Source organism: Diadema setosum, chromosome 20, assembly GCF_964275005.1.
Source record: "Diadema setosum chromosome 20, eeDiaSeto1, whole genome shotgun sequence".
NCBI lineage: Eukaryota > Metazoa > Echinodermata > Echinoidea > Diadematoida > Diadematidae > Diadema > Diadema setosum.
This window is the reverse complement of record NC_092704.1, coordinates 9,381,318-9,409,204: the sequence shown is the minus strand read 5'-3', so window position 1 is coordinate 9,409,204 and position 27,887 is coordinate 9,381,318. Positions and strand designations below refer to the sequence as shown.

At 36.8% G+C, this 27,887-nt stretch overlaps 1 protein-coding gene across 1 annotated transcript in view; it reads left to right on the top strand.

Annotated features, from left to right (window-relative positions):
- Positions 1-6,919, top strand: part of LOC140244072 (putative sodium-coupled neutral amino acid transporter 11) — a 57,106-nt gene extending 50,187 nt beyond the window's left edge. Inside the window, exon 13 of the mRNA XM_072323722.1 lies at positions 6,467-6,919. Within this exon, the coding sequence (XP_072179823.1) occupies positions 6,467-6,751 (285 nt within the window). The 3' untranslated portion in view covers positions 6,752-6,919. The remainder of the gene's footprint in view (positions 1-6,466) is intronic.
- The last annotated feature ends 20,968 nt before the right edge of the window (positions 6,920-27,887 follow it).

The window sequence follows — 27,887 nt, the reverse complement described above, 5'->3', positions numbered from 1 at the left end:
ATATATATCTGTCTATCTAAGTATCTATCTATCCATCTTTTCCTAACTGTATCTAAATATCTATCTATCCATCTACACCCATCTATCTATCTATCTATTTATCTATCTATCTATCTATCTATCTATCTATCTATCTATCTCTATCTATCTATCTGTCTGTCTATCTTTCTGTTTATATATCAATTTATCTGACAGTGTCTGTCTGTCTGTCTATCTGTCTGTCTATACTTATCTATCTATCTATCTATCTATCTATCTATCTATCTATCTATCCATCTACACCCATCTATCTATCTATCTATTTATCTATCTATCTATCTATCCATCTACACCCATCTATCTATCTATCTATTTATCTATCTATCTATCTATCTATCTATCTATCTATCTATCTATCTATCTATCTCTATCTATCTATCTGTCCGTCTATCTTTCTGTTTATATATCAATTTATCTGACAGTGTCTGTCTGTCTATCTGTCTGTCTATCTATCTTTCTGTCTATACTTATCTATCTATCTATCTATCTATCTGTCTATCTATCTTATCAATCCATTGTCTATACTTGTCTATCTATCTACACATAATTTTGATATTATGTGTATATACATACATGTATATGGCATGGTTTCTGCAGAGAACTTGTCAGAGAGTACAATGAAAGTCTCTGAGAGACAAAAATGTACTGAATTAAACTTGCAAAACCTTTGGGGAGAATGGGTGTTTGTATAATTATATATCATTTGTTTGATTGTATGTAAGTTATGTCTTGCACTTTCACTTAACACATCAGCATATGTGTGGCGCTCCGACAAAATGAGTCATAAGTCGCACGGGGACTTTTCCCGTAATGAGCCGAAAATGAAGGGGAAGCACTGCTCGGGTCGAAATTTTTTTATGACGGATTTTGATTCCTTGACGTTTTATCTATTTGTACAGAAAATTTCAGCGTGTAAAAATGAGGACAAGGGTCCCAAATCACAGTTTTTCTGCGACAATTTTTTTCGGTTTCATTTTTTTCGAATGCTCGCCTTTGCGTTGCGTTTCGCACCTATTGTTCTTGCCCGATTGAAACTCCGCCTCCGTTGCTAGGGCGTATGCTAATGAAGCATTGCTCTTGACCCCATTGAAGACAAAACAAAGCATGGTGCGCGCGGCGGCGTCGGCGGCTGCGAGGGCTTAATTACGTAATAACAGTGAGCTGACCAAGGCTATCGATTACATGACCAGCGAGTTGCGTTTGATACATGCACCACATTTCATGAAGTGGTGATTGATGTGACGCACAAATGGCGCTGAAAAAAAAAATAATTCCAACGAATGATCACGAAAAATTTATGATACTTTATCAATGAGCTAACTATGATCACATATCGAACTTGAAACCTCTCTATGTGTGTGTGTACTTTTACAACTTTTATTGGCCTCATTAATGAATTCATTCAAATAATTATAACTTGCGTTCCCTGGTATGTGACTTGCTGTTTAAAGTTCATCTTTGGAGATATAGCATGGCCTAAGTTGTCAATTATTCTCGTCTTTATAAAGTCGACAATTCGTATGATAATTTAAGCCAAATGTATTTAATGCGTAATTTTATTTCCCCGGTTAATAAAACTTATTGCCCTATTTTCTTATGATGGTTTGGACCGCGACGACATGAAGAGAAATCGGACGACAAACATTATCAATGCCCAAATAGCTCGTGTTCCCTTTGGAGGATATTCTGACTCTTGTCATTTGTGTATTTTTTAGAAGTAGGACCTATTTGAGAAAGTGACAGAAAGCTGTGTCGCTACTCAAAAGTGTGTTTCTTTATTTTTCTAAAATCAGAATGTGTGTAATGATAGCTGTTTGTCGTGTCTTACGTGTAGCTGACATGTGAGAGGTCAAGTCTGCAAAGAATTTGGCTAACAGCTTTGCGAAGTAGCAGCGCTAATTGCCTATTGAATTGTGTATTCTGAGGAATTCCGAATGAAAGAACTCGGACGACACTGTTCACGCCTTGTATCCGAGTAAACCCCGCATCAACGAAGCCTTGAACAATGAAAGGTAAACTTCCTGCTATCAAAGGGTGGATAATCACGCAACCAGTATCCTTTTTTCGTCATTGATAGCAGAATTAGTGACGTAATGGAGCGACAGTGTTGGAGGATCGGCATTATGTCTGCTAATTTGTAAAAGATTTTTTCAGTCCCCTTTTGTGTTCAGAACCACAGCCAGGGACGCTAACTTACTTTATCTCCTACAAGCTATCGTTACTATCTTAAAACGTGAATTTCATGAAAGGTTAAAGGGATCGCGGAATCAGTTCTTCTGCGTGACACAAGGCTTTTATAATAGCATACCAAGCTTAAATCGTTTACCTGTATAGAAAGGGCGGGAATACACACTTATCGCAATCATTCGGATTTGAGAGTGATACACTCTACTATTTTTCTTCATCTTTCCCCTGACATAGACCATGGTAATTCAAAACAAACAAGCAAACAAACAAACAAACAAGCAGTTGCATTATATCAGAACGTACAGAATTATTGTAGTTCATGTATAGGTCATCTCTTGATGTCTAGTAGTCATTTGTTGTCGTTTTTATAGCGTGTCCTAATAAATGCCTTTATCGAAAACCCAACACAACTTTTATCAAGGAGGGAAGCGAACTTAAATTTAAATATAACATAGTTTATAGAAATCAGACATGTAAATAAGGCAATCATATACATCCGCATGGCCGATTGTAATCTCTTACTTTGACTATTAAACATGATCGCCTGCATTTACGTGCTTTTTTCTAATTTGTTGAACTCTGCCTCATTTTTTCTCTCTTTTTTTTAAAGAATTGCTCGCAACATTTAAAAATCGTAACACAGTCCGCTTTCCCACAATATAATGTTCCATTTGATTCGTCACTTATTGTTGGTCGGGTGACCCAAATGTTGGAAACTCGAGCGATGATACATGGCATTTTGTTTGTTGGTTTTCGTCTCATCGCTCAACAGAATTTTGACTACGATTACAAAGGTATCATCTACGAGACTTATCTGATGGTTTTTAATACAGAAATGATCATCAATCAGCAAAGATTAGTCAACAAGTCATGAATTCACTTTACCCATCATGTCTATACATCGAACTACGACATTGTTGGGGAAACCACGCATTTTTATTCTCATGGTTCAAACTAATTCTTGGCATAATCCAAACAAATAATTCTTTATATAATAATTCTCAAAATACTCAACAGATGGCCATAGTCAAAACATTTTACAAGGATTGCATACGGCAATCTTTATTGGCCTAAACAAGTTTTCTAGAGCTAACAGTTCCCCCTATGACGATGATTTCGTTTGCGTTTCGAACTTGTACCGAACTACCGTTTCAAAACAGCTACCTTTATAGTTCGATTAATGAACCAGTCTTTTGAATTCATAACCAACATTCGTAATCGTAACCATACAGTACCATAATACTGTCAATAACAGTTGGAAAATGTAAATGCTATAATAATAGCGTGAAATAAATGAGTAACCATTATCTTCATACATTCTAATTCCTAAGTAATGTCGCTGCGATAATGACACATGGTTTGACTACTGCTTCAAGCAAATAATAAAAGTAAAAAGGAAAGAGATATACTTATAATGATAATACCACCCCGTACAATGGATTCCACTGTATTTGATAACATTTGGTTTCGTTTCTGTGCGCTTTACGTACGGAAAATAAAAGGCAGATTGATTCCATTAACATGCTAACACACAACGCATTCAAAATGTTTTTTTGAAATACACCGTGTTCAATATAATGTTTTAGTATACGGTTTGAAACTTTGAATTTGCGAGTCATTTTTAAAGTTATAACCAGTGTTTGTACATTATCAAGCAAAAATTAAAGTATATAGGGATTCGGATTTGCTCAGAAGACTAAAAATGCTTTATATGGCAATGGTTGGAAACAAAGACAATCCGCTTCAATAGTGTAATTCTGTTTTCATAAACTGAAAGGGAAACTTTTTAACATCATTTAGCTTTCTCACCTACTGAACTTGATTTGATCTGCCATGCATGATATCGCTGAGGGTTCTATTAATTCTATCAAATTATTTGTTTGGCGTGCTTGTTTTTTTATGCGGACTATTACATGTAGGTATGGACGTGTGTATCTGATTCTGATCACGAAAATATGGCGACTGTTTAAATGCGGAGTATGTACTGGAAAACTAGTGTCTCCTGTCAGTATAGACAAACTAATTCCTATAGTCTATCCCCGCTTGAAATGGAAATGAAATATAAAAAACAAAACAAAAACGAAGTTCGACTTTCAGCAGATTTCAACCGTTTTGTATAGTGCCTGATACATTATAATGGACACAATTCTTTAGCGCATATGCAATCACACAGCTTTCGGGAATAAATGTACTGTGTGTCTTAATGATTGTATCTCATGGAAAAAAAAAAATCGTCTCCTTGCCTGAATTTTAGCTGCTTCCTTTTCAAGCTTGCGGGAAAGAAATACCTCAACATCAATCGCAATCATAAGGAGAGTTACATCCTTAAAAAGAAACACAGGAGTATTGAGACATGCACACTACTAAATAAAAACGGGCCTTTTATCACTATTGACAACGCATGACATTGAAATGTTTGTTTGTTTGTTTGTTTTTTGGGGGGAATTCAATTGATTATTCTGAAGGTTCGTTAATCACACAATGAAATATGGTTCGCTATTAGCTTAGGTTCGTTAAAAAACAACAACAAACAAACACACACACATTAAATGCGGTTCCTTTTCCGGTGTTTCCTTTAGTCGAAAGTAATCAAGCAATCATTTATTTTAGTAAGGTTTGTGAATACAAAACGAAATTTGTAAGGCCTCCGTAAAGTATTAATTCAGAATATATGTCAGTATAATTATCTATACTCAACTTCACAAATGCAGAAAGATTGTAACTGTAAATGTGAGGGGAAAAAAAAACTTAAGCTACAAGTTAACGCTTCTTTATATGCTATGGTATTACAAAAGTGACCGAGAATAAGAAGCATATCGTCGCTGGGGCGACAAGACCTCGTATCTCAAAAATGTCAAATGTTCAGGAGAGCCAAAAAACATGGCGGCCAAAGCACTATACTGAATGGGATAGCCGTTCCTTTGACATGCCGTGGTGGCTTCATTTTTGGGGTAAGACAGCTAGGATTTGGACAGGACATCACTTAACCGATTATTTGACCACTAATGCAAAAAAGTCATTTTCACCAAAATTTGAGATACAAGGTCTTGTCACCCCAGCGACGATATTCATGATACAGTCATTATTATAAACCCAACGTGAAGCTGTCAGGCCTACATCATCCTTTGCTTCTGATACGTATAGTATGTGCAGCATTGGCAAGCTTGATAAGCGATAATTACTGAGGACGCAACGCCTATAAAGGAAATGTGCCTAATATGGCGGGAATTCAGAATGTTACGGAGGTATACAGCTGCAGCAGAACAGACGCGAAAGCAGTGTTTGATGTTCTGCAACATTACGACCATGTGCGTAATTTGAGGGTTTTTAGTACACGCAAAGAATACGATTTCAAAAGACGACTATCGTTAATTAACTTCATTTTGAACCCCCGCCTACAATGGGTTCTCAGGTTCTATCTAGGTATTGGTACTTGCTAAACGCATCCTCTTTAGTTTCCATTGACAACAACTACATGGGAGGAGAATGGAAGCGATCAACGCCCTCGCTAAAAGACGCTTCTCGTAAGACGCATTGCGTGCCCGCCTACAACAGGTTCTCAGGTTCGATTTAGGTATTGGTACTTGCTAAACGCATCCTGTATAGTTTCCACTGACAACAACATGGGAGGAGAATGGAAGCGATCAACGCTCTCGCTATAGATGCTTTTCGTAATACGCATTGCCTGCCTTTTTCTTTCTACTGTTTCCTATTGTTTGTGAGTTAAAAACTTGGGGCAAACTACACTGCAGCCGACACACAACGCGTACCGACTCATTCATGCGGCGGCAGCGGCACGGACACAAACGCCCCGAAGTTTACATTCGGACTACCGTATTGGTCAGAATCGTTAATGATAGACCTGTCCTGCGATTGGTTAATTATCTTACACACCCAAGCTATCGCCTTATACGGTTGTGCGTGCGATGGAGCGTAAACGCCGTCGCTAAGCAGGACTGTTGTATTGTTTCGTCCCGTGAAAGAAACAGGTTGTGAGCTTGAACATAACCTGAACTTTGAGAGCGATTTTCTCCGTTATTTAGAAAATGGACTGACATCATAAGTGTAGTTAATATTCGTTTTTATGATCTATAGGGATGTCGAAATGAGTTGTATTACATATCAGTGTAAAGCTTAGAGTCTGTAGAATTCACATATAGGCATAACTACGATTTCATTTTTTGCGACTTTTGACTCATTCCGACGGAGCGCCACACATATGTCTTCCATCTCTGACTAGGGTGTGGTCTGTGCCGTGCCCCTCATCATTATGCCTACCACCTGTTACCTGCGCCTGGCGGACGGCTCCATCTATGGCCGGGAAAAGCTGCCCTCCCTCCTCATCACCCTCTTGGGCATCATCGTCATCATCTCCGGCGTCGTGACCATGATCGTCGACCCCGACTTCACCAAGTGCACGCAGAGCGAGGGCTTCGCATACTGCCAACCCGCGCCGGCCCCGGTCGTCAATCAAACGACGACCCAGTCCATGCTGACGCAGGCTCTCCTAACAGGGCACTTATAATTATACCACTTCCGGGAATATATATCTATTTATACAATCAATTCATGATGTTAATACATAGTTATCATCAGTTTTTGTTTCCAGTGTGCTTTGTATGAGATAGGTGTCCTCATATGGAGAATGTGTTATGCAAGTTGTAGACTTCCTATAGATTATAGGTAAAACCCAGCGTCCAACGATTATTGTGCTCTGAAACAGGTCTTGAATACATTAATTGTCGATTTCAATGAATTTGATGAACGAATGTCATAGTTTATAATTCAAGCATTTATCCCCTCCGAGGGAAGTGGTGTTTTTGATAGTCATCGAAGTTTTCACACGTGGATGTGATTTGTTGTGCATATTTGGATGAGCAGAAAATTGTTTTTTTGTATACATGTAATTTGGTGTGTTTATTGTTTCTTGTGCCCCCCTGCGTTTAGCATGTTTACATCAACCAAAATCTTCATTACTAGCATGACTATCTTATCTTTAGGCAGAGTGCTAAAGTTAGGAGTGTAAACCTGGCTAGCTGTTTTGACTGTCTTTCAAGATTGTAGCTGCAGCCGTCGGCTGTGAGTGATCTCTGTGTTTGATTTACCAGTAGAGCAGTATAGACCAGTTAGTTTATAGAATGGTATTTGAGAATTTTGTATTCAAAGTTGTGCATGTGTTTTGTGAAACTTGGCCATAAAACCCTGTATGCACTTTCCTTTTTGAGGTAGGTTATCTCAAACGTTATGACTTTATGCCTGCAGTCATGACCAGCACTATATTCTTTTGAAGTAGCGTTACTCTCAATATTCAGCATGTGCCAGCATATGAATTGCATTTTTTTCCAAGGAACATGATGAATGATAAATTGATGCTTTAAAAGTCATGATGTTTCTCAGTCATCATGTGGAAAAGCTGAAGTATCGTAAAGGCCAAAAGTCCATGTAAAGCACAGACATTAAATATCCAAATCCAAATCCATCCAAGTCATATGTCGATGTGTTGGTGACAAAATAAAATTCATGTGAGATTATAACTTGTATATCTCTTCTATATGTTTTTATTCACCAGATGTGGTGGTGCCAATTTTTATTTTTGTCTTCTTCTTTTTTTTATAGCCCCGTGTCCCGATTATTTCATTTCATTTTGATTTTGATGGGATGATATCAAGACAGATTTTACAGTTTGAAATTATGGCCTGCCATCAGGAGAAAAAAGTTTCAGAAATTTATTCAATCTATTGCATTGAGAGAGAATAATGCATAAACAAAGCTCTCCTGTTTGATTAATCATCATAAATCCATTGCCAGTATCAGAGTATTCTACAAATATGTTTCCTGTTTCTGCCATGCTATAGAAAACAAGTCGAGAAAGCATCAAATCTCAATCATTCCTCATCAATCAACACAATATAGCAGATTTTTTTTTTCTTCATGACTGTGTGATTGCAAGTGATGACCAATTTGCCTCATTCATTTATCGTTGTCTGAAATAAATGTTATATAGTATATGAAAGGTTCATTACACTTATTACTTATTAAGATCAACTTATTAAGATAATGCATACTGTGATTGTAACTTACAGTATCTGCAATTTCCATGGTACCAGCTAGCATTCATAATTGCTACTTCTCTGCTGTTGTTGTTTTTTTTGCAATAGTAATGATTTTGAAATGACTTGACAGTATCAGAGGAGAGGATTTTGCTAGTGAGTGAAGAAACTTTTGAAGTACACATGGTCCAAGAGAGCTGGAATTTAATTTCCGCAACTTTTCCTTTGCGTCTTTCAATTTCATTTTTTTTTTTCTCAATTCAAATTCACTTTTTTATTGATAATCATAAAAATAGAAATATACAACTGTGTAAAATGTGTTGGGGAGTTCAGTAAAGAAAGCCAAAGGTTTGAGACAAATGTGATCCCCTTGAGAATGAAAGAATGCTGCTTTCAGTTGAAAGCACTCTGCTGTCTATTTAAACATCAGTGATAATTTATGAAATTCCTGTTATTTTCATAGAGATGTGAGACCCTGAAGTGGATTTACGTATATCTGAATGTGTGAATTCAGAGAGAAGTTTAGAGGGACACAGAGCATATATAGAATACAATACTGCACATATGTTAAAGGCACAATATGTACTTATGCAAACTAGAGACAATGCAGGTATTGGCCGTCCTGTGCGGTGTAATACAACATGCTTGTTTGATTTCTGTAGTCATGCGTGCAATACAAATAATGTTTGCTGTGTTTACCTCTGATATAAGATCTTAACAGCACTGGTAATGACGTGCATTCTACACATCACCAGAGACAAATGGATATCTACAGGTGTGTATATATAGTACGCTGAGAATGAGTGCTATGGAGTTTGGTATATTCATTGATTCTGATGTACTTGACCATGGTCAATGTGACAAGAGTTTTTAGGTTTGTGATGTGCTGTATGAGACAACAGTAAGGGTTCCATGGTTTTACCAAATAAGCTCCCAGCTTTGATGCAGGAGGTTCTATAGGCCCAATTCCTATAAAGTATTTTTACTTCCTCTGACAATCAAGCAGTACTAGCACAGATGTCCATCTTACTGACCCCATGGGCTTGGCATTAGAGTAATAGGAGTCAATGGCAGGGCCCTGGAGCCAACCAGAGCTAATTAACATACTGTATATGCCGTTATTTTCGCGAATGACAAGGTCATAGACATTTTCGCGAGATGTGGTTTTCGCGAATCGACGCCGACGCTTGCGTACGTTAATGCTCTATTAACAAAGCGCATGGAGACAATTTCGCGTGTTGTTAAATTTGCGCAACTGCAATTTGCGAAATTTGCGAAAAATTAAACCCTCGTGAAAATAACAGCTTATACAGTAGATGAGGCTACCCTGGTTTGATCCCGATACCACTATGGTGTAACACCGGTGTCATTGACAATCACGAAAATGAGAAATCATTTGGTTATATCAAGCTCCCCTGGGTTGATTCCGATACCACTATATAGTGCCATACAAGTGTCACTGATGATCATGAACCTTTGATATGAGAAATCATTTAGTTATAAAAATCAAGTCTAAATTTGATGCTGTATGTCCAGCTAGAAGTAGCAATTATAGCAGTGCGTACACTTGTAGTAGGATCCTACGAGTTGTGTTAATCAGGAATGTTTTTTTAGAGTGACAGAAAAGGCTGAACGAAAAGAAGTTTAGAAAAATCTGTTTTGATCAGGCTTTGGAGGTGTTCAGCGGACTGAAGTGTGATACATTGTATCATCATGTGTCCACATGGAAATACTAAAGAAACCTGGCAAAAAATATTACCCCTTGGTATATTAATTTCAGTGTGTGCCAAATCAGTTTCATGGATATACATGTACAATGTTGTTCTTTATGTATTTTTCATTTGCTGTTTTAATTTAATGCATAAATATATTAATGTTTCTTAATCCAATCCAATCATGAAAACACCGATTTGATTATTCACGAAATAAAACTTCAATAATACTGGCTGAATTTCTGGGTAGCAAAGGTTGCTACAACTGTCATATGAAAATATTATCATGTGCTCTTGATTAGCTAGTTTCCGAAAGTAACAGAAATAGCTAATGACCATCCCTATAACGGGGACAAAAAATGCTGGAATTCAATTCATTCTACGCCATGCTGTACATGTTGGTGTAAAGCATAAGAGGTGGTCTGTTTAGAATGAGGACCCCAGTCATATCTGGTTGAAACAATTACCTTTAAAAAAATGCTAATTGCACTGTGCCCCATTGTCATATTCAGTACCTGAATACTTCAGATTTGTGTTGGTTTTCTTCTTGATTGATGTATTACATGTAGTTTGTACACTGCATTTTTCTATGCTGGGTCCTCTCTTAAGTACAGTACCCTTGTAAAAAAGTACCATTAAGTACCATGGTATTACTATGGTATTACCATGGTATTACCATAGTAACCATGGTAAATTCATTTGTACCATAGTACTACCATAGTACTACCACAGAAGTACCGTACGGAATAGGAAAGTACCATTTGAAAATATAGAAGTACCATAATGTACCATAGTACTACCATGAATGTACCATAGATGTTACGGTATTACAATGAAATTACAATACTGAACAGAGTGCCATCCTCACACGTGATGCTTTCATGGTTCTCCATAGTACTTTCATGGTTCTCTGTGATACTTCCATAGTACTCCATGGTACTCTTGGACATTTTCATTGCACTTTGTGGTACTTTCACAGTTCTCTATGGTACTTTCATGGTACCTTATGGTACTTGTTTGACTGGCATATGGTACTGCTACCATAATCTTGCAAAGTTGACTTGCCCCAAGAAAGTCAAAAACATTGAAAATGATAACTTCCTCTTTAATAATCTAATTACTTAAGCTTGGCCTTTCATAGCATTGGAATATTGTTACAAGTGATTCTGTAGTTTGCAAAAAATATGAATTAGGCATTAAACAGCCTAAAGATTTCCACATTTTTCCTCATTTTTTTATAACATTTTACTTGCCTATGGGTAAGTGAATTTCTTCATTTTAATTTGTTCACTTGCCCGACATAAGATTTTACTAGCCCCGGGAAAGTGTGCAAGTGATTGTGTCAGGCCCTGTTTTACTTCAAATATATAGTTGAAATGCGCGCAACTCGAAGGATTTCTTCAAGTCCCTTTCGATTTGACTTAGGCAAGGTTTACTGTACTTTATCAACTGGGTTGGATGCGTGAAATCAAGTTTTCCCCTTTGAGTGAAATGTATGAGTACAAGACCCACTAGAGTCTTGTTATTTGTTGCTTAGATACAGTTGCATAATTGAAATGCACTTTTCTTAATATGTATGTGCGTGTGTAATTTTAAGGCCAGGATTACGGGAATTACCATGAGTATTGTAACTTTGTGTGCTAAATGAAACACCAGTATTATGTGCCAACTGCCAAGTGCCACCAAAGTATTCACTGTGTTCTATTTGTCATGAAATCATTCAAAATATCAAATCTTGTTTTTCTGCAGTTGTATTACAACGTTAAAGTAAGTCTTTATTAAAAACAGAAAATTACTTTTTTTTGGTTTGTGGATTATTTTGCAGATTCCTAAGGACTGTTGCTGTCTGTGTTGATTTTGAAACGGCTCATGGTGTGATGTTGGTGAAACCATCATATCTTATCGTACAGTGCTTTCATCAACCTCATTCGCCAATCTCCTTTGTGCACTTTACATTAAGAAAAGAATTATTAAGTTCGAAATGCCAGTTTTCCTCAAAGAATCCTAATGAGTGGACCTGCATGAGGTTGATGAATGCATGATTTAAGGTTGTAGTAGCTCAACATTTGTCTACTAGTATCTATTATGATAATGCATGAAGAGGGTATGCATACAGTGTATATTTTTTGTTGTAGTTGTAATATACAGCGTGATATGCAGTGTGCATATGTACACTGCTGTAGGTTTTTTCTAACACACACATACACAGTTACAAGTGTACATAGCTTTTCAACATCTACTGTAGATGGTTGCTTATTTGTGTGTATGCATTGTACAGGCATTGCAGGCTAGACGTACCCTGGATGCCCAGGGGTCCGTTTCATGAAGCTATCACATAAAAGCTATCACATAAATCTTAAAATGGCCAAGCCGCTCTTAAGCTAGGAGAGACTTTCACAGAGAAGTAAAAACCATTTCACGAAGTCTCTCCTAAGCTAGGAGAGACTTTAATTTTTTCAATCGTCATGTTCGAGGGTAATACTAATTAACATATCATTAGCATACATTAACTTTTTCTCCCTATTGTGTGTTACATGCGTTGAGCACTCGCTACATAGACATAGCACGTATACACACAGTGTATACAGCGCAGAGGCAACAGATCTACGACGGAGGCAGGATCCTAGAGGCTAAGTTGCATTCTACACCGCTACCAGTACATATTTCTATTAGTGAGTATATTTAAAGCTGTCTACAATTGAAAAGTAATGCATGTGGATTCATAATGTGATATTATTTGGATATATTTTTGTTCGAATCTTCTACAATTCTCCAAAGGGCTAGCTAGATGTAGATCTAATCTTACCGGTAGTAGCGTTATCACAATAGTCCCACGTAGGCACATCGCCGTTTGTTTGAATGACCAAATGGCCAGCTGAGTTTAGGTAGTTTGTTACTTAGCATGGTAGGGTCTACTACAACTTCTAACGTTGTTACAAGTAATAGTGAAATGTTTGTAGGTTGATTTTTATGATATATTTAGCGTGCAGATATTTCATGAGAGAAATTGCCCGATTTGTTCATGTATGGGTGAATTGCAGGTAACTTAAGGCCTGAATAGTGAAGGGATCGAAGAAGAAACCGGAAATTTCATAAGAATTGGTCTGCATTTTATTAATATTATGTTAGGCCTATATTTTTGAAGACGTGTCTAACATTGAATAATTATACTGTCACTAGCTGTGTGGATAGTATTCAGAAGTGATACAAATTTTCCATTCTGTGTCAAATCGACAGGAAAAATCTGTTGGTTTTTTTTTTCAGTCTAGAAAATCTAGGTTATTTTGTCCAACAGAATTATGGGCCTAGCCTAAGCCTAATGTTTTTTAGGGTAGGCCCTAACGTGAACTTATAGCGTTAGCATTTACACTACAGAGAACCAGCTGTAAGTTACCTGTGTCATTGTTACGTTTACAAGTCCTAATGTTACTGTCTAACGTTGCTATAGGTCTACAACAAAAACTTGTAACATACTAGGGGTTAGGGGTTATAATAACAGCGACCAGCCCGAACGCGAAGCACTTTGTACAACTAACAGGGAGTGCCCTGGGGTTAGGGCAGGTAGTACTATCTGGAGAGTCCGACAGTGGTTAGACTAACTAGATCTAGTAGCAGTAGTAGGGCCTAGTAGTAGTACGTAGATCCAGGTCTACACAGAATATGAATTGGAAACCATGGTTCAGATCTTGGTTCAGATCTTCCACAATTCTAAGTGCATACAGCACTGTAATCGCAATGCATGTGTCACAATAAGATAGAGAATGATGTTTACCTAATTCATTGGCATGGAACCTCTAGAATTCTACTGCTATACTACCAGGTGTCTATAGATCTAGAATCCAGTGGTATAGTGATCCTGAGTAGCACCTACTGACCTAGATACTACTTAACCAGTGTATACCAAAAGTATAACCAGACTAGACCCTTAGCCTTGGTATTCTTAACATATTATCATTAACATAAGTAGGCCTATCACTCATCAGTAAGGAAGTTAATAGGTCTTCTAAATAGTGCTATCTATCTAGGCAGTTAGTGGATTCTATAGGTCCATACTCCGATGCTAGTACCGCTTACACAACTTCTTTTAGCAATTTAATTGATGATGATGACATGACAACAGTTCATGATCAGAGTCAGACTGTGGCTGCATCTCAGGCTGTAACTGTGATCAACCCGAATGTGAAGCCACAGTACAGCTGGTCCTACCAGATCTTAGGTAGATGTAGACCTTGCAACGTGGATGCCTATCGACAAGATCTAGAACCTCAAGAAGTCATAATACCCCAAACTATAGGCTTACACATGTTGAATTGAGACAACTCAAATACTAGTAGTATGTCTTTTAATCATCCCCCAAAAATAATAATATAAGGTCCTTTATATATTTAAACTGCAAACTGATTTCAAATTTCATGCAGATTCTAGATATTGTGTGTAAAATCTTGTATAATCAAACAACAGTTTGAAAACACTTTCTATTTTGTATTCACATTTTTAATTATAACGTTAGATATGGAACATCAGTCAGACTGCTACAATCAGACTTCTGCATCTCATAAAGCCCAAAGTCAGTTGCTGAACTTCACTGAACACAGAACCAAACTGCTGAAGTTCCATCTTCTCCACAGCTAGACTGCTACTGAACTTTGTCGAGACTTATCTACCAGCATGATCACCTTCAACAGAATGCAAGTATTTTAGCTTATAATACTATTTTAGCAGACAACATATCTGTATATTTTCAAATACTACAATTGCAACATTATTTACATTTGGACATCAAATTGTCTCTGGATTTTTAGTTGAATAGTGTTAGACAGGAAATATTGAAAACAATGTTTGCTGTAATGTCCATCTTGGTAATTGAAAACAAACATTCTTATCCAGTGAATAGTGACCCTTCTAGAAACAACTGTTTTTTGCATTTTTTTTTAATTTCACTATCTGTAGAATATTACCTACTGATCCAATTGAAAAGAGATAATTCATGGAAGGGGGGGGGGGGGTACCTGCATGTCTACATGTATCAAGCTCCTGAAATAAACTTTAGCAGTCACGTTATCTTAATATTGTAGGCCCTACTATGATTGTTTATTTACCCTCTCCCTTTTCTAGTATCAAAACAACCTCATGCTCTTACAATGTTTGAAACAAGAATATTCGACATAGCTAATCATTTTAAACTGTGAAAAGTCCTATTTACAGCTTATGGATCAGTAGATACTAGTGAATTCAGTCTTTCAAAATCAATGGTAGGGCTTTTCAATTTGATTGCTATAGCTTGTTATAGCAAAGGCAAAGCACCCATCTCTAACATACTTTCTAATGTCCCATGTCCTGCACTATTGTTTTGTTTGTAAGATGTTAACTGTTCTTGTATATTGAATAAACTCCAAACAGCCAAGGACCAGACAACATGTGAACTTCATCCACTTCAGAGTTAAGGACTGGGGGCAAGATGCAAATGGAAAAGTCAAGTGACAGTGTCATGGATATTCCACCATCTTCATTTGGTGTGTTAAATTATCATTTTTAGCTATTGAAGCAAGTTGAGAAATCATGTTATCTTGATCATCTACAGTTGGCAGCAAAATTAGTCAACCCCTCTCTTGCATGTTGGACACTCTGGCATAATGAATTACATTATTACTGAGATTATTTCTAAATCATACAAGTGGTGATCAGATAGTTTGCTACAAGTAAAAAACAGATCAGTAGCCTTTGATTTGCATATAGTTACAAACTTTGATCATTCATGTATAAAGAGATATGGTCCAGTGGGCACATTTATGGTCATTTTCAGTTCTTTCAGTGATCACTGAAATGCTTCGTTGAATATGGTTTCACTCAATGTTTTGATAGGTGACACAATATGATGGAATTTGATGTAGGATTCTTAATATTTGAATTGGCATTTTTCATTGTACAAAAATATTTAAATGAACTAATTTCTAGTGAAAGTTGCCACCATAGAGTTTGTACAGAGGTTTAGCCATGATATTAATAATTCAAAGTTTAAGTCATGTCAAAATGAATATAACCCAATGAAATGCTAAGAGTTATGTATAGAATGGCAAGATACTATTTAAAATTCCATAAAAACAAAAGAAATTAATCGTTATCATCAGACCATAACACGTCATGCTTCAGTGATCACAGAAAGGTCTGAAATGACCATAATGTACTCATTTGACCTTATCTCTTCATGCATGAATGATCAAAGTTTCTAACTATATGCAAATCAAAGATTATTGATCAGGTAGGCATTTGTCATAAACTATCTATTCACCATTTTGTATATGATTTAGTAATTGTAATGTTGTTTATTTTGCCATAGTGTCCATAACGCAAGGGGGTTTAATAATTCTGCTGCCAACTGAATAAAGTGAATGCTTGTTATTAATTTCCCCTCTCATTCATTACTAAAATTACTTCATACTCTTACAATTTGCTAACAGGGGCTCATTACAGAGTGATTCAAACTTTGAAAACTGGCAATTACAACTTGTCGTTCACATAATATATCTTACAAAATTGATATTCATTAATGAACATTTTGTTGTTATTGCTTGTTTTAATAAAGATGTACACTCATCTCAAATATTTTCCAACTATCCCATTTGTGCATCCGATGTTTCTGTTTGTATGGTATTTAACTGTTCTTATATTTGCACACCCAAAGGCCTGAAGAGAGCTGAACCTCACCAAGCCCTTGGGACTGACAACTGCAGCTGAACTTCACCCAGGTCAGAGTCAGACTGCAATTGGACTACGAACTGTATAGCAGCATCTTATCTACGACAGAAGACAGGTATGTATTTCTCAAATTAAACTTGAAAGTATAAAGATTTTACAAAATAAACAACTTGAATAACAGTTGAAAAAAGGCAACCTCTGTTGATGACATATCAGTTACAGGTAATTCGGTCTTTCTAATTTTAGGAATTATTGTAGACTTGGTGGACGAACAATGTCACCTCTATATGTGAACTGTTCCACGCGAGAAATGAAGAAATCAGTGCATTCATACACTCCAGTTGGGAGCTGATTTAATGTTTATGTCTATATCAGCCACAATTGGGAATTCAGTACGGCTCACAAGAGTTGATTAATGCACTGACATAGCAATGCAGCTGACTTGTTGCATAACCCATTGAATCATCTTTCTGTTTATTTTGGAACTCCCAGCTTGCCTGACATAAGTTACAATCCTTTCTAAAAAAAAAGTCAAATAAGTCTCTACTGACATGAATGAATGACATTATGTCAGATGAGTGTTTTAAGTCACAATCACATTTTCATTTTGAGTCTGTGTCACACCTTTTTTGTTCATCAGGAAGAATCCGATACACTAATTCTTGTTTATGACAACCCAGACGATTTTCTTTGTTTTTTTACCTTGATGCTGTTAAACTGTTGCTAATATACTGTATATGAAATTGCTGACAAGCAGCTCTGTGTAATGATATGTGTGGTAGTCGTGTGTGTATTCATTCAACTGTACACCCACATGTTACCACTCTGTATAATGTCAGGGAGAGGGGATGTGATTTGCATGTTACAAAATTTCAGTATGTAACCAGTATTGTTTATTTGTCCATATTCTATTTCTTTTGTCCTTTCTTTCTTTTTTCTTTCATATAGATTCTCAAGGCATGGAGCTTGCCAAAGGTGATGCAGACAGGTTGAATATAACATATGTTGGTTTTGACCGCTGTGGATTCAATCCTTCAAAAATTAATGGTATACATTGTATACATTTTTTTTTGGGGGGGGGGGGTGGCTGCATTACAGTTTGTAGATGTGAGGATCTGACATGTACCTGCAGCACTGTAATGAAAGTCATGAATGCAAAATGTCATGGTGATTTTGTAATAGATCCTTATGACAAAAGCTTCTTGCACAACAAAAATTCCTAAAATGGAGTGCGAATATTATGTCTGTCAGGACATCATTTGGAAAATAAGAATAGGTCTATTGTCGCTAGACCTACACACATGATAGATTTTCAAATTTTATGCACTTGCTGCAAATGACATGAGTAATGTTACAGAACCTAACAACATCTTGATTGTTTTCTGTCTGCTTTTCTATTTTGTGTTCACATAATTGGCATGTTCAATTTCAACTTTATCTGATAATCCCTTCATTATTGTTGCTCTAGAGTTTTATATCCTGGTTTTGTCCCATTTATTGCACAGAACATAGCTAGGTAAGATAGACCGCATACTTCAGAACCTATTTGCTAGCTATGCTTTTGCAGAGTGTGTGCTTTCTTTCTAATATTCAAATACATAGGAGAGTCCATCTGAATTCAGTTGTACATCATTTTGAAACTGAGAGTGTGCTCTTTCAGAAACAGGATTGGCCCCTTTTTTTGCAAGATACTAAGAAACCACTATTGAAGTGCTACAGACATTAATTCAAAGAAGAATTCAATGTTTATTTGACAAAAATTAGTTTTGAAATGGTTGAGATATCCAAAAGCAGAGTAAAACAAAGCGATTCTAGTAAAAGGTTGGTTCCACCTTTTATTAGGATTCCTTTATTTTGGATATCTCAAACATTTCAAAACCAATCTTCATCAAATAAACATTGAATTCTTCTTTGAATTAATGGTCTTTCATATTTCATAAGAGGTTTCTTATTATATCACCCCTCCTCCCCCCCCCCCCCCAAAAAAAAAGAGAAGAAATGATATCAATCTGAAACCAGGTCTCAACCAAAACTTTACCAGCCCTTTAACCAGAAATCCATGTTTGGTGACTTTCTGTTGATATTGTGATACAGAGTCACAATTGCAGTGTTAAATATGAAGCTGCAATCAGACTATTGCAGTCTGACTGCTGAACTTCACTGAGTTTTGTCATAGACGAGTCCATAGGTGATGGCATAAGTGCTTTGCCAGGTACATGTATTAACCAAACCAGAAATGAGAAAAATCCCCCTTCAAAAGAAAAAGGAAAAACATTACAATACAAAACAGGACAGAACAATTAAGCGTGCAAATGATTCAGTGAAAAGCAAATGGGTGAATTGAAGCACTGTGAAAAAAAAGAAATATTTATAGGCCTTGTAAAGTGTACGAAAGCATTTTAAAATGGATAAATGCAAATTCTGTATCAGTCAGCACATAAGAGTCTGATTTCTGATCTTTGATGATTAAGAGCTATTGTGCAGTAGACAAGGTCATTATTATTAGTATTAATATCATAATTAATATTCTGCTATAGGGAACCTTAGAGTGCAAAGAAGGTGGATTGCAACACATATTATTTTATGCTTACAAAATATTTGCAATGATAGCATTGTGTGAAGTTCAGCTGCTTTCATAATTTGATTAATAAACCATGAAAATAATACAAATGATTATGAAAGATCTGTCGATGTATAAGTGATCCAAACATAAATACATCAGTGAACATTGCAGTGCATTGTTTTTATGCCTCCGCCACGAAGTGGTGCTGGAGGCATTATGTTTTCGGGTTGTCCATCCGTCTGTCCTTCTGTCCGTCCGTCCGTTCTTCTGTCCGTCTGTCCGTCCTTCTGTCCGTCCGTAATGAATTTTGTGGCAAGCGTAACTAAAAAACATTTTGAGGTATCCTAATGAAACTTGGCATGTACGTGTATTAGGGGGTGAAGTTGTGCCTATCAACTTTTGGGTGCACATGCTCAAGGTCAAAAGTCAAAAGGTCAAGGTCAAATACATAAAATTTAACTATTTCCACCATATCTCTGCAATGCCTGAAGATATTTTCTGGAAACTTAGTGTATTCATGTATTACCCAATTAAGATTCTCTGGTGAAAGTCTGTGGTCATGAGGTCAAAGGTCAAAAGGTCAATTAAAAATATTAAAACTTCACTTTTTTCTCCGTACCTTGGAAATTGTTCGAGGTATCTTCATGGAACATACATGTACTGACTGGCAGTGATTATCTAGACAATTTTGGGTTCATGGGGTCAAAGGTCAGGAGTCAAAACGTCAAGGGCAACACTTCAAAATTTTACTATTTCCCTCATGTTTATGCAATGCCAGCAGGATTATTTTTTTACACTTGGTGTATGCATGTATAACCTAATAGAGATTCTCTGGAAAGATCTCTTTTTTTTTTTTTTTTTGCCTCAAAGGTCAAAAGGTCAAAGATCAAGTGAAAATGCTGAACTAAGTTTTTCCTCCATGTCTCAGAAGTGGCTCGAGTTATTTTTAAACTTTCTACATATTTACGCATGTTCTGCCTGACAGGGATTATCTTATGAATTTTAGGGTCAAAGGCCAGATGAAAATGGTAACAATTTACTATTCAATACAGAAATTGAACTTTTTCTCCATACCTTGGAAATTACTCAATGCATAAACGTATGAATTGGTCAAAGTCAAGTTAAAGTCCTTAAATCCCAAATACATGCTCTCCTATTCATCCAATTAAACCTAGGTCAAGGAAGGTGAACATTCAACACATTTGTGACAAACTTGTCATTTTAATATTTAGCCATTTTTGTGAAAATGTAATCACACATTGTCCACATGCACTATCTAGACCTATTAGGAGAATCATGCATCATGGCGGAGGCATACCAGTCGCCATAGCGACATTTCTAGTTGTTATTATTTCCAGGCATGTGAAGGCAATATTTTTGTAACCCAGTTAGAAATTATGTCTATGCGGGCAATTATTATTTGATTAGAAAGATAAAATCAAGCATAGCTTATAATGTAGAAATCAAGTAGAATGTAATACCAGAAAATACTGTGAGTGATAATAATTTCACAAGGACTCTTACCAGTATCACCAATGTGGTTGTGATAATTGTGCTGTGATTATGATGACACTGAATAATGAAATAATGTTTTCAAGATCAGATTTTCTAATGAATCAGGCAACTAGAATGAAATATATGAAATAGTTTGTGCAGTTACATAATCTGTCACATGACATGTAGTTAAATTGTGAGGAATTGATATTAATGAGTATGAAATTGATAGCAGTGAATGTATTGAATACAGTGTAATTGAATCATTGTCGGCCTACACTGCCTCTTTCAATGAAATGTTTTCCCATTGTGGCAATTGATGAGTGAAATCAAATCCAAGTACGAACAAAGAATACCTGCTGAAATTAGAAGTATCATTGTGATTTTTACTCCCTCCTCCAACTGAGGGAGTTCGTTCAACCAGCGCTAACTTTATATGGTTTTATTAAAAAAAGAAAAAAGCTGTACCATGGCAATGCATTGTTCAACATTGAATAAAGTGTTTTGTTAATTCAAAAAATCTGTTTGTCACATGTTTCATATATGTATTGCAAGTCAAGTGCTCAAAAACTGAATAAATTAAATGAATAAACTGGAAAGTCCTATGATTTTCACAAATGATGTTACCATGGCAACACACTGTTCAGTATTAACGAAAGATGAATATACACAAGTACATAGTATAACTTTCACATGTTTCAAATTTCAAGTCAAATGCTCAAAAGCTTAGGAAGTTAGCTGAATCCACAATATTTTTGAATGATTTTCATTCAAAATAATCTGTTACCATGGCAACACATTGTGTGAAAAAGAACAAAGAAGAAATTTGCACATCAGTCTATGTACTTTAGCAGTCTAATGTGCCAGATTTCAAGTAAAATGTTCAAATATTGAAGGAGTAAACTGAATCTACACCTTTTTTTTATTATATTCATTGAAAATGCTGTTACCATAGCAACACAATGTTCTATATCTGTGAAAGATGAAGTTTGCACAACTATACATATCATGGTGGTCACATGTACCAAATTTCAAGCAAAATGCTCAAAAGCTGAGAGATAGCAGAATCCACAATATTCTTGTATGATTTTCATTCAAAGTCTGCTGTTACCATGGCAACGCATTGTTCAACAATGGCGAAAGATGAAGTTTGCACATCTACGCACTATGCCGGTCACATGTGTGCCAAATTTCATGTCATATGCACAAAGATTGACAAATTTAGCGAATTCACAATTTTTGTATGCTTTTAAGTGAAAAAATGTTGTTACCATGGCAACAGATTGTTCAACATCAACCAAAGATTAGTTTTGCACATCTACATACTGTAATGGTCATGTGCCAAATTTTTGGTCAAATGTTAAAAGAATTTTAAGGAAGTTAGGTCAATTCACATATTTCTTTGTGTAATTGGTATAGAAACACTTGTTGCCATGGCAACAGATTTTTTCACACCACACATGAAACAAGTGTTTTGCACAACTACATATTACATTTATCTGATTATATGCAGAATTTCAACTGCATTGCTTTAAAACTGAGGGCAGTAGTTCAATCCACAACAATTTGTATGTTTTTGTGAAAATTTGTCATTGCCATTCATGACAACGTATTATGCGATATCAACGAAAAAGATATCTTGCATATCTACCTTTGACAGTGGTCACACATGCCAAATTTAGGGTCAATTACTCCAAAATGAGAAAAAAGTTTGATACAATGGCTCTCTCAAAAAGCTATCACATAAACTTAGGAGTGCTCCTGACCACTCCTAGATTTATGTGATAGCTTTGCCAAGTTAGGAGAGACTTTATGTGCTAGCTTTGTTCATGAAATGGTTTCTAGAAAAAGTCTCTCCTAAGTCTGAGTTTATGTGATAGCTTTATGCGATAGCTTTTTCATGAAACGGTTTTTAGCAAAGTCTCTCCTAAGTATGACTTAGGAGAGAGAAAGTCTCTCCTAAGACTTTCATGAAACGGACCCCAGGTCACTTCCTGTCTGCAATGTCATGTGATGTCTGGTTTTTATGCAAATGAGTAATAATGAATAATTATCTTTATGACAGCCAATCATTTTAAGTTACGTAATATATTCAGTATTCTTTAGCCAATCAAAATAGTTTTGCCTTTGTGGCCATTGAGAGCTGCGCTTGCAGGGTAAGTTTGCAGGCGCGCGCTAGGCCCCAAAATTTAGTCAGTCCTGCTGCAACTTTCATAGAGTGATCACCAGTGTGTCTCTATTCTGCTTAATCTGGCACGTGCTTGTGACTCGGGCACACGATACTGTCAGTGATGAGTTTTTATTGACTTTGAGATTAGCTACTTCACTGTAGGTCACCTACTCGATCGGTCTACGTAGACCTCAGTTGTGTTCTGCACAGTTGCCTATATACTGATTCTGATGGTGGATTCATATTTTGGACTGAGCATTATTTTTGGATAATTCCAACCCCGGAATAGCAGGCACTCCTGTGACCCTAGATTACTGCTAGAATCTACCAAGGTTTTTTATCAGTCGTACATCGCCCTAGCCTACGCACTGCGTAGACTTCTGATTGGACATTGACAGTAGTATGCAGTATCACATCAGGCTAGGCTATCTCCGTGGCGTAGGGAGCTAACCTCGCATTGGTCCCTACACTGACGTCTGAACCTGCCATCATTGCAGTACTCGTGCACAGCAGGGTCCCTTCTTGGTTTCAAGCTGTTTCTTTCGACGACGCGGGCGCCCAGCACGGCAGTGAACATCAGTGAACAGTGAATACCACCCTCCTAGTTTCATCGTCAGCGGCCAGAGTTTTCTTCCAAGATTCTACGGATGATTTCTAGCGCCTGTGGCTGTGTTACTGTCAGATCTAACTGTCGACGGGACTGCTACCGACATATCGACTACCGCGTTAGTGCTGGACTATCCTAGCAGGTAGCTTTTATTATTAGGTCTTAGATTTATACTTGGTACAACCATGTACTACAATCCATGTTTGTAAACAGCGGCGGCCTCCCGCTATATAAACAGTGCCTGTAGTTAAGCTGTAGGTTACCTACTAGAAAAAGTAACAGTCCCTGCTGGTTAACGTGCGTACTGTAGACACTCTAGTGTAGGGCCTACAGTCTGTATACTGGTATAGGATAGGCTATCTAACGTTAGTCTATACTGTTTTAGTCTCAGTTTTGTCGGCCATTGTGATTAGAACATATGTACGTTAATGTTACAGTTTAAGCGGCGGCCTTCCGCTATATAAACAGTGCCACAGCTGTCAACCAGTTTTAAGGTTAAGCGGCGGCCTTCCGCTATATAAACAGAGCCACAGCTTACTTGTCAACCACAATTTAAGAACTCTGTAGACACGCTGTGTTTTCTCTGGATTCATTTTTGATGGCTGATGCCTCATAAATAAAAATGGTTTAAGCCAAATATCTTGAACAGTATACCGACCAGTACCAAAGCCTTCGTTTGCGTGGTGTAACATTTAGTGTAAAGCCTAGAAATCTACCTGTGAATCCCGTGATCAAAAGTGTGGGGTGAATGGGCATGTGGAGTCCTTGGATTTTAGTTGTTTGTTTTTTTTTTTACTTTGAGCTGCGCTGAGAAAACATGTGAATGGTGTGTGTGTGTGTGTGTGAATTTATTGAAGTCAGTGATCAATACTTTTGGTTACGTTTCATCTGACATCACACACTCATTTAATACTTGCTAGGTATCTCATAGTACATCGAAATACAACAACACCAAACCCACTAAATCATATTACCTGTACTTCATCTCCACAAGGTCATGCTGACGTGCAATGGCATAGATTATTGCTTATAATGAGCATTTCATTCAAGCTACCACAATTAGCCATGCAAAGCATACCGGTATATGATAAGATATGAGGTGAGTGGGTTGAACTTTAAGTATTATTTTGTGCTAGTACAGTTATATACTAGTGTAGTTCTGTGGATGATGTGATACTATGTGATACTTGAAGTACTGTGGTACTAGCATGGAAGGACCGTGGTACCACCATGGAAGAACCGTGGTACTACCGTCTGGTTGTACCGTGGTAGTACCGTGGATGTACCGTGGTACTACCGTGGTAGTACCGTGGGATGTACCGTGGTACTACCGTGGAAGTACCGTGGTAGTACCGTGGATGTACCGTGGTACTACCGTGGTAGTACCGTGGAAGTACCGCGGTAGTACCGTGGATGTACCGTGGTACTACCATGGTAGTACCGTGGTACTACCGTGGTACTATCGTGGAAGTGCTACCATGAAAGAATGGTACTCATGGCATGGAAGTACCATGGTAATGAATGGTACTACCGTGGTACAACCATGGTAATACTATGGTATTACCATGGTATTTTTACCATGGTAAATGTACTGCCTTCATCTGTCAATTTACCATCCTATGGTAATACTATGGTATTACCATTGTAAAAAGTACTATGGTAAAACCATGGTAATACTATGGTATTACCATGGTATTTTTACCATGGTAAATCCATGGTAAATGTACTGCCTTCATCTGTCAATTTACCATCCTATGGTAATACTATGGTATTACCATTGTAAAAGTACTATGGTAAAACCATGGTACTTTTTTATAAGGGTACTGCATAGATGGACACTGTGTATATGTAGATAAAACTGAAGCTGAATAGGCAAGCACCGTCGGGTGGTACACTGTATTTTTTCACCAGTGCTAACTTTGAGCTGAATGTTGAAGAAGTTATGCACAGAAAGTGGATCTGTGTATGTGTGCATTGAAATTGAATCTGCTGGAAGATGAGTTTAATACCATTGTACCATAGTTAACATTTAGTGTCTTTCATTTGGCAAAACTTTGATAGCAGTGCAAAGAGATACAAGATACACTCACCCTATGTTTGGCACATTTATCAATGTGTAGGAAATGTTTTACCGTGACTGACCATTTGCTGGTAGCGCTAAAGATGTGTGGATGCTTCAACTGCAGTGTAAGCGTTGGAATTTCATATGTTTATTCAGAAGTGCAATGGCTGTGTGGTATATTCATTTTTTTTTTAATGAATATTTTTGTGCAAAATTGGTTGATGCTTCAATGGACCGTATGGCAAAAGTGATGAATAGGGCATTTTCTCACCTATTGTGTGTGTACTGAATTGTTATGGAATTGAATTTCTTTCCACATCTATGGGGTGGAACACCCAGTTCAGCAGAGCTGGTTTCCATAGGGGTCTACATACATATATTACAGTAAGATATGGAGAGTGTTCAGAGTTAAAATATGAGTAATCATGTATACAAGAGTCTATGCAATATACAGTACTTGCAAAAACTGTATGGACCCAAAATTAATAGATTCATCCAAACCAAACAAATCAATGGCAAATGAATGGAGTAGCCTTAAGCTAATGCTAAATCTAGTTATACAATATATAGGCCTTTCAAATACACATAGGTAGAGTACGCCTAAAACCTAAACCTAAAACCTGAAAAAAAAACTCCAAAAAACTGTTTTGATTAAATTATCTAAACCTAAAAATAAACTCAGAAAAGAACAGACTTTTGTACAACAGGGTTCATAGCAAATTGATTGTCTGAATACCTAAAAATAAACTCAGAAAGGAACAGACTTTTGTAGGACAGGGTTTATAGCAAAAATGCTTGAATGCCTATTGTTGACAGATAAACACAGGGCACATTAGTCTTGGGTGATGCATTTAGAGAGCAAATACTGTGAACAAAGATGTGGAGGGGAGATTAGAGTATACCGGTAGGTGCAAAGTTGGAGAACTTTGTAACCATCACTTGTGTGTCCTCTTTGCAGAACACTGACAGACATGCTTAAAGGGATTGTTATAGTTTTGGTTGAGACCTAATTTCAGGTCAGTCTTACATTTTTTGGTGAGATAATGAGAAGCCTCTTATGAAATATGAAAGAGCATGTAATTCTATGAGGAATTCAACATTTATTTGATGAAAATTGGTTTTGAAATGGCTGAGATATCCAAAAAAAGAGCAATTCTAATAAAGTGTGGGACCCACACTTTATTACGATCGCTTTGTTTTACTTTGTTTTTGGATGTCTCGGTCATTCCTAACCCAATTTTCATCGAATAAACTTTGATTTCCTCTTAAAATGGTATGCTCTGTACTATATCATAAGTGTTTTCTTGGTATCTCGCAATAAGTTAAAAGCCCAATTCTCATCTCCACCAATACTATACCATCCCTTTAATTGCACACACCAAACAATCATACCACTGGTGCACAGCACATCTGCTATTAAAACCAACTTATGTGTGACTTTACCGTTGCTCGTTCCATTTCAAATATTTTTATGACTGCGGATATAGAATAACATCTTGTTTTTTTTTTTCTCTCTTCCATTTTTAACATTTCTATGACTGCCGATACATAAACAACTGTGAAGAAGTGTGTTTTTTGTTCCCCCACCTCTGCCATATTTTCCTGTCTGGTAATTTTACTTCTGCTCACGCAAAGTGTGTATTAATGAAAGGAAATATAAGAGTCACTGCTTGGTCTGGCGGTCAGTTGGTCAGTCTGTCAGTCTGTCACTCTGTTGCAAAATGTTGTCTTTCAAAGTACATGTACTATCAAATTTTTGAGCTACCTTTTATTGGCTTGAATTTGGCACAAACGCCATGCCCACACAATGATACAAGTATGTAGATATTAATGACACACTTTTCATCAATGTCGGAAAATCTGTTGCGATGGTAAAGCTTTTTGTCAATAAAACAATGTAAAGATAGCAATCGTAGTTCACTCTTGAGGATTGAATATCTTCAGCTTTGGAGCTTTTGATATGAAATATGGCACTTGTGACTGCTGTAAGGTTAAGAAGTGCAAGACATATTGTTCATCAAAATTGGATATTAATTTTTTAGTGGGTGTGTGTGTATGATATGAGAACTTGATTATTACTTTCCATAGTGAGCACTATGTGGCACGGGCATTTAATAATTACATTCAATGTTAAATGTCATAACAGAGCAAGCACTCAAGCGTGTGTAAGCTTCATCATCATTAGCAGGGCTGCCATATTGTAGACAAAAAAAAACAAAAAAACAAAAAAACCAAAAAAAAAAATTAAAACAAAATGAAAATGAAACAAGATCATGATTTGGTAAAAACAGAAAGAAAAGAAAATAG